The 13,652-nt window shown below is 36.0% G+C and overlaps 1 protein-coding gene across 2 annotated transcripts in view; it reads left to right on the plus strand.

Moving 5' to 3' along the window:
* The window catches only part of itga6a (integrin, alpha 6a), a 31,104-nt gene that overhangs the window by 14,222 nt on the left and 3,230 nt on the right, over nt 1–13,652 (plus strand). For both annotated transcript variants that reach the window (XM_065293241.2, XM_065293242.2), the window contains exons 5-24: nt 5,362–5,493; nt 5,585–5,798; nt 5,924–6,117; nt 6,298–6,392; nt 7,706–7,833; nt 7,918–8,007; nt 8,095–8,156; nt 8,316–8,485; nt 8,588–8,731; nt 9,407–9,522; nt 9,610–9,769; nt 9,907–9,990; nt 10,069–10,148; nt 10,404–10,481; nt 11,229–11,331; nt 11,431–11,607; nt 12,054–12,155; nt 12,253–12,363; nt 12,467–12,565; nt 12,893–13,018. In XM_065293241.2, coding sequence (XP_065149313.1) covers nt 5,362–5,493; nt 5,585–5,798; nt 5,924–6,117; nt 6,298–6,392; nt 7,706–7,833; nt 7,918–8,007; nt 8,095–8,156; nt 8,316–8,485; nt 8,588–8,731; nt 9,407–9,522; nt 9,610–9,769; nt 9,907–9,990; nt 10,069–10,148; nt 10,404–10,481; nt 11,229–11,331; nt 11,431–11,607; nt 12,054–12,155; nt 12,253–12,363; nt 12,467–12,565; nt 12,893–13,018 — 2,465 coding nt within the window. The remainder of the gene's footprint in view (nt 1–5,361; nt 5,494–5,584; nt 5,799–5,923; nt 6,118–6,297; nt 6,393–7,705; nt 7,834–7,917; nt 8,008–8,094; nt 8,157–8,315; nt 8,486–8,587; nt 8,732–9,406; nt 9,523–9,609; nt 9,770–9,906; nt 9,991–10,068; nt 10,149–10,403; nt 10,482–11,228; nt 11,332–11,430; nt 11,608–12,053; nt 12,156–12,252; nt 12,364–12,466; nt 12,566–12,892; nt 13,019–13,652) is intronic.

Here is a 13,652-nt window from a genome sequence, read left to right on the forward strand (position 1 = left end):
GTACAAAATATTGGAAATGAATGAGACAGCATATGGGATCAGTCATCATCTACCATACTTACCATGTACAATGGTAACTAATATGCAAAATAGTGTACTGACAGTGCCGGCTCCAGAAGGGCACAGATGAGGGGGCGTCTGAAATACCACGAGGGGGCGAACACATGAATGCATATAATTCTTCCTGCTAGAAAATACATCTAGTTGTGGTACGTTCTTTAAGTTTTAACATGTTATAAACAAACATCTTCATAATACAGCCACAAAAACTGCAGCTATAGCGAGCAACATACAGAGCTCTGAACAACCTTATTATATACACACAAAAAAACGCATACCTACATATAAGCACAACCATGATTGTTTACTCTGAAATCACGTTTGATCTCGAGAGATTTTGCGAGATTTCCCCTATGACCTGGGACTGCTCGGGAGTCAAATCGGTTCGTGTGTGATGTGTTGATTTTGCCATGTGGCGGCGCACCACTAACTGTACGACCAAAACTGTTAGACCCGCGATGTTTTATCGCCGTGTGTGGGGTCTCTCAGGGTTGGAAAATCGGCCGACGATTTTAAATTCGTCCCATCTGAACCAGCCTTTATGTTATTAGTGTGGGGAAGAACGCTTAGTCAAGCGACCAATCAAAATTTGACCTTGCCTCACAGACCATGCTTAACTAAAATATGCTATTTGCTATTTTAGCTTATCATTTACTCTAGGAAAACAAAAGACTAGGCAAATGTGATTTTTTTAGCACATTTTTTCTAAGAAAATCCCATTCAACATTAATGGCGATCTAAGGGTGCGTTATAGTGCTGTTGTGGAGCATCGGCCCTGTGTACTGACATGCAGAGTAAATTAATAGGTTTGGGCCTATTTGTATTTGATTTCTTTTTTTTCCTGCACTAAAGGTGTTTAAGCATTAGAGACTGTATATCATAGAGTAAGGTGACCAGACGTCCCCGTTTTCCGGGGACAGTCCCGTTTTTTGGTGTTCTGTCCCCGACTGAAGCTGTCCCCGGAAATGTCCCCGTTTTACGGCATGTCCAAAACAACCAGCAAATACACTGAAAACCCCGATCAACATAGTGTTTGTAGTACCAGCAATTCATGTAATGATTATTTTCACCAGCAGAGGGGGCCACGAGCTATCTATTACTTGCGCACGCCACTGATTTAGCGATGAAGAATTTACTATGAGACACATTATCATCAATCAAGTTATCATAACATATGAAAACAGTTATGGAGGCTTAAGGTTCTAACTACTCATGTTAAATTAAAATAATAAACCAATGAAGTGAACTGATCACAGTATGTTACGGAGCATTGTTTTGTGTAGGCTAAATATGTTTACATTTTGCACTATTCCTTCTGTTCTTCACGTGTACAATGTTATGAAATTAGATGAAGTAGTACCTTAGAAGTCATTCTTGATGGGGTATGTCTCTTTTGTAAAAAAACGGGAAAAAAATAGATTTTTAGGATACAGTAATTGTTTAATTAATTGAATTAGAAACACTGCAAAAAAATGACTGTCTTATTAGTATTTTTCTCTTGTTTACAGTACAAATATAAAAAAATTCTTAAGTCAAGATGCATTTTCTTGATGTGCTTAAAACAAGCAAAAAAAATCTACCAATACTTAATTCAAGAAAAATATTTTTTTTGCATGTTTTAAGCACAAATTCACTTAAAAATTTTTTTGTCTTAAAGCTAGATTTTTCTTAGGGGATTTTGCTTATCAAGAAAATGCATCTTGATTTAAGATTTTTTAGATATTTGTACTGAAAATAAGACAAAAATACAATTAAGTCATTTTTTGCAGTGAACCCACAACAATAAAAAGAAGAAAACTTTCCAAAAACATTTTGTCCCCTTTTTTTAATTCATAGATAACAACAAATGAGATTTTAATGATATTTTGACCATTTAACTAGGAAATGTCCCCGGTTTTCATTTTAAAAATCTGGTCACCTTATCATAGAGGCTTCAAACATGTCAGCTTGGCCCTCCTTCACTATTTGTCCAATTTGTAGATAGCATTTAGGCCCAAGGCAAAAAGTTATCAAGCTTGTAAATTAACCACCCAGCTAACAATTTCTGTATCCCAGAATGTTAGTTTTGATTCCCAGAACAGTATTGTTAAAGGTTTAGTTTTGATTCACCATGAAAATAGAAACCACTCAAATACAAATTTAGTTATAAGAGGATTTAATCAATATATTTGTTATTTTCTATTAATATTTTTTCATTATTACTTATTTAATAAATTATATCATAACACATAAACTTCTACTACTTCGATTTCAATTATTTAAAGGGGTCATATTATGCGATTTTTTTAAGATGTGAAATAAATCTGTGGTGTCCCCAGAGTGCGTTTGTGGTGTTTTAGCTTAAAATCTAGATAATTTATTATAGCTTGCTGAAATTGCCACTTTGTAGGTCTAAGCAAAAATTTGCCATTTTGGGGTTTGTCCTTTAAAATGCAAATGAGCTGATGAGATACAAACACTGATCACAATAATGGTGGTTTGTTGAAATTGAAACTCAATTGTCTGTAAATTTCCGTAAAATTGTCAGAGAGGCTTCTTTGTGAACACAAATGCGTCCCATAAATGTTCTGGTTTCGCGGGAGAGAAATCACAGATAATAAGCAAACTTCAGATGAGATTAAGGGAAAAACCACAGAAAATGTATCCGGGATTTGTCCGGAAGTGTTTCATTTTTGATTTGGTTCACACTGCAAATGATTTTCTGGAATCAGTGAGTGCATTCACCAGGGGCGCCGTAAAGGGGGGAAAAGTTAGGACGATTCTAAGGGCCCATGAACTTTTGAGGGCCCCAGCCAAGGACTGTGCCGCACACGCAACCCCCTTAAGCTGAGCCCTCTTAGCTCCGCCCCGTCTTTACTCTGCGTTTTAGCGCCGTCTTCAATCCACGGTCTCACAGTGCGCTTGAACTTCAGAAGAGAACAAGGTGTGTGTATTTACTGCTATTTCCTATTATATCTGCATATGTGCACTTCCTTACTATAAATGCAGTTTACACAATGTGACGCTGGATCAATACAATGCAGTTTTCTTTCCACTGTAAAGTCTTAGCTCTGTTCACCCCAGTTTAAAAAAACACAAGGGGATTTACGTTCCCTGTTTTGTGTTATGATTCTAACGCGAAGTCAGCCCTTATAAGCTGTTTAAATTAACGTAGCCCGTATAAGCTAATTAACATAAACTAGAAATGCGATCGGTTACACACTGTTTTGTTTTGTAACGCAATATGCAAAGAAAGGATTTTTATGCAGTCTTAAATCGAGTTGGTTGTGATAAAACTGAAATGCAACTAAGGCTAAACTAGTCAAATTATGTATATTAAAGCTTCTCAACTTGCAACAGGGTTAAGAAATCAATGGAAATCTATGTCGTAATCTGCTATAATTGTCATTCATTTCCTTTTAGAGCCCCGTTGATTAAAAAACAGTCTGAAGAATCATTTAATAACAGTATAGCTGTTTTCTTCAAGAGTAACTAAACCCTAAACCAAATTTTTTTAGTTAATGATCTGTAAGAATGGGGTTTTATTAGTGCTGTTCATTGATTTTAGTAAGTTTTTTGACATTTGGATATAAAGTGTTTCAATACTACAATATATGGTGTAAAAACGTCTGAGTGCTGCCCTCTTCAGGTTGAACGGTGGCTACTGCAGTTGAATTTTCTTATTGAATGTTGGGTCCAAAAAATCCTCGTAATGTAAGCAGGTTCAAGCTCACCACGCCGCTTTGGTCAAGCATTGTTGACCCAGTCTTATTTCAGGCAGAAGGTACATAGAAAAGATGCATTGTTGTTGTTCGCCATTTTTAAATGTTACAATGTCGTGTGTGTAACAGCTCAAGTATACAGTATGTCACTGAGACTGTCTCTGAAAATCAGACTAAAGCCTCAAATCTTATTGTGAGATAAAAAGCATCACAGTTTAATTTCAAGCATTAATTTCACTATGATTTCAATCGCTGATATGACATTACTCAGTCATGAGTAGATATCAAGTTTATATTTTCACAAATGTTCTTTACATTATATAGGATGATTTTATGTGGAAAACAGTAAATCACAAAGAAATACTTCAGCTGGGTTTTCACAGGCATGGTCACATTTATCTTTAATCTTTAAGAATGTTGCATTTTCTCTGAATATTTGATTAATGTACTGTATTTTTCAATTAAATTTGCATTGCACAATAAATTATCTTAGCTGCAGACATTTTAGGTATCTATAAATACTGATAACTGTGATCAAAACAATATCAAAATAAATAGTTCTGTATTATTAAATTACAGACAAAGATTTTGAATAGCTACAGTAGGTTGGATTGTATGTTTGGTACGAAATGGGTATGGTGGGGCCTGACCCCCTATTTTTTCATAGGGCCCAAAATTGCTAGCGGCGCCCCTGGCATTCACACACATGCTGTAAAGATCCCGTAAAGACACATGATGTATTTAAAGTCATAAAGTTTTTTTCATAAAAGGGCTTTACTAACATCATATTTTGTTTGTACAGATGTGTCAAATGGATCGGAAACTACTACCGTATACATTTTTTTTCACATATTTAAGTTACTTAATAAAGAAATCGCTAAAATCATTGTAAAACGGATCAACCGTACATTTTTAAGGCTCTTCGTTAAACACAGGAGAAAGTGTGAACAATATCCAAAAAAATTCCCTAAAGTTCCCTAAAAAGTAAGCAAAATCAGAATCTGCTTAGAAACTGTTAATTCCTATTTGCTAGTTATAATTTATTTTTTGACTTTGTTTATTGGTCCACCCTCAGTCAGTACACAGTGACCTCTGTTGGTGAAGAATTGCACTGCAATATCTCCAAATTTCTTCTAATAACTGGAACTGAAATCCTTAAAGGCGCTCTAAGCGAATTCACGCGTTTTAGACCATAAAACATTTTTTGTTACATACAGCAAACATCTCCTCACTATCTGCTTGCTGCCTGTCCGCTGATCAAACTGTAAAAAAATGCGATCTCTGTAGACAGCCCAGGCTTCACAAACTGCAATAAACACACAGTGGCCAAACCTGCACCACGAAACAAAACAAAGAGTTCCAGCCAATAAACGCCAAGAAGGATTTGGGGGTTGGGTTTGGGCGCGTTCATGAAAGCATGGAAGGGAGGGGGAGGAGTTAACTACGCTCAGTTTGTTTGAAAACACATTTCAAAAATCAACACACAGATTCGCTTAGAACGCCTTTAATTTTTCTTTGTCAGAATAACACCTCAAGTTATTCCATTTTATTTTGCTGCTTTGGTTTGGCAATCCATCTCATCTTATTTTTTTATTTCCAGGTGTAGTGCGTGCTGAGCAGAAGAACAACACACTGCTGGATATGGGCATGTATGATGATGGTCCCTATGAGGTCGGGGATGAAAATCGCCTAGATCCACATCTAGTGCCAGTACCAGCCAACAGTTACTTGGGTGAGTCTGACATCTACATTTCTACAATTACAATAGTTCATTTCAGCGTGCTTTGACAGATATTGTCATCTATTTGTACACATGTTCCCAGGATTCTCTCTGGATTCTGGTCACAGCATCACAGAGAAAGGAAAGCTCATCATTGTGTCAGGAGCGCCGAGAGCCAATCACAGTGGAGCGGTGGTGTTTTTGCAGAAGGAAAGTGAAATCTCCACCATGCTTGCAGCTGAACACATACTAGAAGGACCAGGCCTTGGATCATCATTTGGATACGATGTCGCGGTGGTGGACCTGAATGGTGATGGGTGGGTACAGCTGTGATGATGGGTTCACTTAGTGTGTCAAATTAGTATTGTTTATTAGAAACATGAGCAACTACACTTCATCCATTGCCCATCAGGCAGGTAAATTGTGTGGATTTTGTTAACAGTTGGCAGGATGTCGTGGTCGGAGCGCCGCAGTTCTTCCAAAGAGATGAGGAAGTGGGCGGGGCTGTATTTGTTTATATCAATAAAGCTGGAAGATGGAAGGACGTCAGTGCTATTCGCCTGAATGGAACTAAAGATTCAATGTTTGGACTGACTGTAGAGAACATTGGAGACATTAACCTGGATTCTTTTGAAGGTTGGTCGGCATTTTAAAAACATTAACCTTAAAAAAATCATATTTGTGTACCTTGGAAAGTATTTTGGATAAATAAATCCAAAGTTTCATTTTGTAAAACGACATTAAAAATTGGATATATATCACGTTGTTTATATGTTTATGTTATGATGTTAATATCAGATTGATTTTCTTGATCAGATATTGCTGTAGGCGCCCCATATGCTGACTCAGGGTTTGGTTGTGTTTACATCTACCACGGATCTGCTGACGGCATCAATACTAAACCAGCTCAGGTTAGACGCTCTTCACTATCTCTTCTGTTTAATGGAAAATATCTGTGAGAAATCACAGATACATCAAATAATGGATGAGCTGAAAGCAGTAAAGGCCTTTATCAGAATCTGTTCGTGAGCTTTTTCCAATGTTGTCTTGTCTGAAAGCTTTTCCATTTGCAGTATAAAACCAAACAAATAGATACTTATGTTTGGTCTTATTATATTCCATTGAATTGATTCATTACAAATATATATTAAATTGTTCATCTTTGTAGGTCGCTTTGGATAAAAGTGTCTGAATGCTAAATGTCTAAATGTAAAATGTACATCTGAATGTATTGTATATTTTTGTATTTATTGTATGTCTTTGTCTCTTATCTTCTATTTTTTGTGCTACTTTTGGTGTAACCTTATTTGTGACCCTGGTCCACAACAAAACCAACCATAGGGGTCACTTTTTTAAATTGAGATTTAAACATCACCACTGATGTATTGTTTGTTTTGTTAGGATATGACAATATTTAGCTGAGATACAACTATTTAAAAATCAAATATAAAAAATATAAAAATAAATCAAAATAATGCAAAAATATCAAAATATTGAGAAAATCTCTGTCTAAATGAAATCCTTAGCAACACATATTACTAAATACATTTTTGATGTTTTTAAGGTAGGAAATTTACAAAATATCTTCATGAAACATGATCTTTACATGATTTTTTGCATAAAAATTGATAATTTTGACCCATATATAGGCTATTCCCTTGATACATATGACTGGTTTTGTGGTCAAGGGTCACATAATTTATTTATGTCATATATTGTAAATGAGCAGTTTCTCAAAATACTCCGGCCTAATCTAATGGGAATTCTGTCATATTTTACGAGTTGGGTAGTTTGTATGAATCTGTAAGAATTGAATTGTACAAAAAAATACGATCATCATAAAAAAAGCAATGAAATCCCACCCCTGATCGCAACAAGACAAGGCAAGTTTACAGGCGTTATTCAAAGTGCTTTACATAGAAATGAGAAAACAATCAAAGAGAAAAAAATATGTCACAATAAACAACGGTTTCCACAAACATGGCTTTGGTGCCTATTTTCAAGACATTTGACAAGTTAGGTGTGCGGTTATCAGAAATTAATGCATACCCACAGAACATTTTTCAGCCAATCAGAATACAGCATTCAACAGACCTGTGGTATAATATTAATTAGCCACCACGTAAAATACATACAAATTGCCATGAAATTGCATTGAAAATTCGTAGATATAATCCAGCTTTACTTTATAGATGCTAACGCTTGTAGCAAATATTCCTTGTAGATACTGGAGGGCAGGCAACACAACATTAAGATGTTTGGCTATTCTCTGGCTGGAAATATGGACCTGGATCATAACTCGTATCCTGATCTTGCTGTGGGCTCTCTCTCTGATGCAGTTTTCATATACAGGTACTGAACGGTCATTTCTCATGTCTATTAACTCTTCATGTCTTGAGTAGTTAGTAACATGACATCTCTGTTGTGTGCACGCAGGTCCAAATCGGTTGTTAGCATCAAGACAGACGTCAAGGTCACACCAAAGGAAATTGACTTGATGAAGAAAACGTGTGGTAACAGTATTTGGTGAGAACTAAGAAAGTCTTGCACAGATTCATGAAAGCTGTCTTGTGGGAAAATACTTATCTATGTTTAATGTTGTATTTTTCACAGCTTGACTGTTGAGGCTTGTTTCTCGTACAGAGCAAACCCCACCACCTACAACCCAAAACTCAGTGAGTCTGTTTATATTCTCGTGTGAGAGACATTTTCAAATCTAGTAAAGTACAGACAGCCACTCCAAAAAGCAAAAGTTAGGCAATTATGCAGTGGAAAAGGCTTAAATCTTCAAATGGACCAAAACTCACACATTTTCATTTTGATTTGTCTCGCAGCAATTGGCTACACAATTGAAGCAGAGTGGTACCGCAGAAAGCTTGGGCTCACATCCAGAGTTGTGTTCCTAGAGAAGAGCGAGACGGATCAGGAGTTCCAGTCATCTGGTACTTTGGAGCTACGAGGACAGAATAAGAAAGCGTGTTACAAGACCCAACTGAAACTAAAGGTGAATAAAGCTTGTTTTTATCGGCTTCAAATGACTTTTTCTACTCTGTTGTTAGTAAATGATATTTTGACTGGGTTGGATCTGTTGTGTGAACGTTTTCAGGAAGCCATCAAAGATAAGCTGAGAGCAGTTCCTATCGAGGTCTTTGTGGCCATTCAGAGTGCTAAGAGAGGCAAAAGGCAGAGCTCCCTGCCACAACTCGTGCCAATACTGGACTCCACTGTGCCTAACAGGACCATTACAGAGGTACTTACTGATGATGAACCCAAACAGTCCATCTTTACATCCTTTACTTATATAATATCACTATTAGAATTATGTAAAGAAACTAATTTGTAAAAATGTGACCCAGTCTGTGAAAACCCAGCTAAAGTCATTTTTTTGTGATTTACTGTTTTCTACATTAAATCATCCTACATAATGTAAAGAACAACCTAAGATTGACTAAGGTCATGTCAAAGATTGAAATCGATGAGTAAAATCAAACTTTATTCTTATTATCAGATTATAGGACTTTACACATATATTGCAAAATCCACTTTACACAAGTGTCTAGACAGAAATGTGTGTTGGCAGTGTTTGAACACAACAAACCTACAATAAAAAATCCACCCACTCCTTCTTTTGTAACCCCCATTAAAACAAAGCAGTTATGATTCTCTTGTTAATGTGTTGTCACACCGATAAGCCCCGCCCACAGCCACTGACTGACTGGTTAATTTTACCCAAATGTGAAATTTTAGATATGCTTTAACAAATGACCTGTAGGGTTTTTTTGAGCTAAAACTTTACAGACACATTCTAGGCAAACAGGGTCACATATTCTTAAATCTTAAAAAGGTATTTTTTTATGTAAAATAATTCAATAATAAAGTAATTAATTTAAAGTTAATGCAAAATCATTTGGGTTTGCTTGTGCAGGTCAACTTTCTGAAGGAGGGCTGTGGCACTGATAACATCTGTCAGAGTAACTTAAAACTGCAGTATAGATTCTGCTTCAGAGAGACGAACCAGGACGTCTTCCCTCCACTGCCGCTGTGCGTATCAGTCAATCATCACACACATCAATATAAATGTTGTTTTGTAAAGATGTAATAATAAGAAATGTTGTATTGGTTACTCAGAGAAAACGGCGTTCCAGTGGTGTCTTTAAGCGATCAGAAGGACATTGCTCTGGAGGTCACGGTGGGGAACAGGGGCGGAGATGATGCTCATGAAGCCAAACTGCTGGCACACTTTGATGAATCTCTGTCATACTCTGGATTCAGATCTCTGAGAACTACAGTGAGTCCCACACATTATGTTTACTTTATATTTAACTCACAGTTCAGTTTTGGGAATCTTTGGGGAACACAGAGAATAATTTCCTCAATCTTTAATGTTCTTATATTGACTAACTGAATGTGTGTGTGTTTCTGTAGGATAAGCATGTGATCTGTGCGGCCAATCAGAATGGATCTCTGGCCGACTGTGAGCTGGGAAACCCATTTAAACGTGATTCAGAGGTCCGTTCATATTCGTTCAAACATCCCGCAGACTTGGCTCTTGTCTACTGTTATTTTAATGTATGAATGTTTCTGTAGGTAACGTTTTATATCATACTGAGCACTGGCAAGATTTCACTCGACACCAAAGAGATTGAGATTGAACTTCAGCTGGAAACGTAAGTCTGATATCACATATACTGTACTGTGCTGTCTAATCTAGTGATGATATGAGGAACTTCAAAGTTAGATTTGAATAATTGATTTCAATTATTGACATGATCTTACTCCGTCAATATTAAATATATTAAAGTTATATAGTCACAGAATGTTCTTTATGTAGCATGATTTTATGTAGAAAACATGACTTTAGCTGGGTTTGAACAGGCAGGGTCACAATAAAGCCAGTAACTGTATGCTATGTTCTTATACAGAACGAGTTTACAGGAGGGAATGAGCAAAGTGAAGGCAAAAGCCAAGGTGATCATTGAACTTCTGCTGTCTGTGCAAGGGTATGTACTTTTTTACTAAACAAATCGACTCCAATCAGTAAAGATATGCTTTGTACCACCTCAGATAAAAGTCTGTTTTGTTCAGAGGTTGATTTTTTATTACTTAAGTAGAAGGATATTTAGGGTATCTACAAAAATCCCTTTAGAAAATTAAATGTCAAGCCGACGATTTTATGAGAAATGTTTGATTTTATGTTGAGATCTCTTACTTTAAATTCAGACATTTTGGGGAAATATGACCACAGTTTAAAACATTGTTTGGATCTCTTATAAAACTAAAGACACATGGGAAGCATTTTTTATTTGTTTTAATAAATAAAAATTAAATGATGAATTGGACTGACTGAAACCTATGGACCCTTTAGGAATATTCCAGGTTTTCTTGCAGTACGTTAAGGTTATTGCAAGGGACCATACAGGTTGCAATGTAAATTTTAAGAGAATTGAAAACAAACCTACGTGTCCCCATTCAAGGCGAAACATTTGAGATTTTAAGCATATATGTGAATGATAACAATACTAACACAAGTTCACTGGAAGTAATATTATACAAGTAACACATTTACATTCAAGTCATTTCAGTATTTGTGCAGTGCATGCAGCAGTAGGGCTACTGATATCTTTATTTTTCTAATACAAAGACATCAAGGTCAGTCCTGTACTGTATTGGTGCACACTTTAGTATTGTAACATTCATTATTAGTAAGCATGTTATCTGATTGTGGTTTTTGTCTTCCTGTTTCTCAGGTTGGCCAAACCATCTCAGGTCTATTTTGGTGGTAAAGTCAAAGGCGAGAGTGCCATGAAGTCAGAGGAGGACATTGGGAACTTGATCGAATATGAATTCAGAGTAAATGCTCAATTTTCTCATATATTTATGATGTGCCTTTTCAGGTATTGAGAGATTTTTAAAAAGCTTAAATCCTGAATTTATTTATCTATTTTGTAGGTGATCAACTTGGGAAAGCCGCTGAAGTCTTTTGGAACTGCTTCTCTAAATATCCAGTGGCCCAGAGACAGCTCGATGGGAAAATGGCTGCTGTATCTGATGAAGATCAACACCAGAGACTTACAGTTAGTCACATGTTCACCTGAGAAAGAGATTAACCCTCTCAGACTGAATGAGGTAACACAATATCACCGTAATATAAACATCCTGGTTAAATATGTGACAGTATCTGTGAAATCCAGGCTAAAGTCTCATAATCTAATCAAAATAGATTAAACGTAGGCATAGCCATAAAATGACAAAATATATAATGTGTTTGTATTGCTGTAAAAGATTTTTCATTTATAAATCTGAAGTTAATGATTTTACCGACACTGATGTTTTATTATTTTGCACAAAAAATTCTGTTGGCTTTCTAAACATTGATTTCAATCTTTGACATGATCTTACTCAGTCAATGTTAAAGATATCAAGATTATATTTTCACTGAATTTTCTTTACATTATGTAAGATGATTTTATGTAGAAAACAGTGAATCATAAAAAATGTGTTTTCGCAGACTATTCCATTTATGTTGCTCAACCAAATAAAAATGTAGTCATAAGCGTCCTGTCACACTTTAGGAGTCGACATCCACCAGAACAAAACGAGAGCTTGGGGAGAGGAAAGTGTCTGAAGCGAGTAAAATATCTCTCTTCGCTGACAAACGCAAGCATAGGACGCTGGTAATGAGATTTACTAGTTTGTATTTGTTTTACAAGTTTTAGAAATGATATGACCAAACCTACTCCTGTAGTGAACTTTAACCTCTTTATTTCATAGTCGTGCGCAGGAGATGCCAAATGTGTGGAGATCAGATGCCCTCTACAGGGCCTGGACAGCAGTGCGGTCATCATTTTAAAATCACGCCTGTGGAATTCAACTTTTCTTGAAGTGAGTTAGTATTTTTTATTATTATTTTGTTTTGTTGAATTGAATTGAATTAAATTGAAGGAATAAAAGCATGTTAAACCATCTGTTTCCTTTATCAATCCAGGATTATTCTAACTACAATTACCTTGATATAATGGTGAAGGCTTCTATAAGTCTGGATGTTTCTGCAACAAACATTGTGCTGAAAAACCCAGAGACACAGGTAATGCCATCGCCCTTCTAAGCACAACACAGAAAACAACAGTGAGAAAAATATCCACATTTGTAATCATACCTATTCAAACAGATGTGTGTTGTTGACATTTTTCAATAACATGACATAGCTTAGCTGTTTTAACAATTGTGTGAAAGTTGAATAAATAAGCTTTGCATTAATGTATGGTTTGTTAGAAAAGGACAAAATTTTAAGTTGTACAAATTAGGTTGTTAGCTACTGCATCCACTCATGATCTTTACTTAATATATGTTATAGCTTATAGTTTCAGAGTAGTTTCCCTCAGACTAATGTATTTTTACCATACATGTTTAGGTGAGACTGACCGTGTTTCCAGAGGCGACAGTGACTCCGTTTGGAGGCGTTCCTTGGTGGATCATTCTCGTGGCCGTATTAGCTGGAATTCTAATGCTGGCTCTTCTGGTTCTGTTACTCTGGAAGGTACATTTAAAACGTTAAAACTAAAGATGTCAGCCTTATGGCCGTGAGCTACTGAGAGGGATTTCTGGTAGAAAGCTTTGGTTTTGGATTTGTTCTGATTGTTTTAATACTCACTAAAGGGATAGTTCGGACAAAAATATATTAAACACATGATTTACTCCCCCTCAAGCCATCCAAGATGCATATGTCATCCTTTTTCAGAGAACACATTATTATAAAGTTTTAAATATGGATATTTCTACAACAATACCACACAAATTACCCTCAGAAGGCCTGTATTTATCCCCCTGGAGCCATTCGGATTACTTTGATGAAGGATGGATGCACAATCTTTGGGCTTGAAAGAGGTAGACCCTATATTTATACATTACAAAAGTTGAAAGTGACTGTCTGAAAAATGATGAACATATGCATCTCGGATGACTTGAGGGTAATTAAGTTATGGGTTTATTATCATTTTTATCATATTATCACTATCCCTTAAAGAGTTTGGTTCCAAAACGAGAAAAAAATACAGCTAAGTAGCACAATTAAACACATAATAATAAATATGTTTTGACAAAAAAAAGTTATCTCGTTTTGGAGATCTAAGCTACTATTATTTGATATTTTTTCACTTCATTTTGTGGCTCCA

The sequence above is a fragment of the Paramisgurnus dabryanus genome, chromosome 15, assembly GCF_030506205.2.
Source record: "Paramisgurnus dabryanus chromosome 15, PD_genome_1.1, whole genome shotgun sequence".
In the NCBI taxonomy this organism is placed as follows: Eukaryota; Metazoa; Chordata; class Actinopteri; order Cypriniformes; family Cobitidae; genus Paramisgurnus; species Paramisgurnus dabryanus.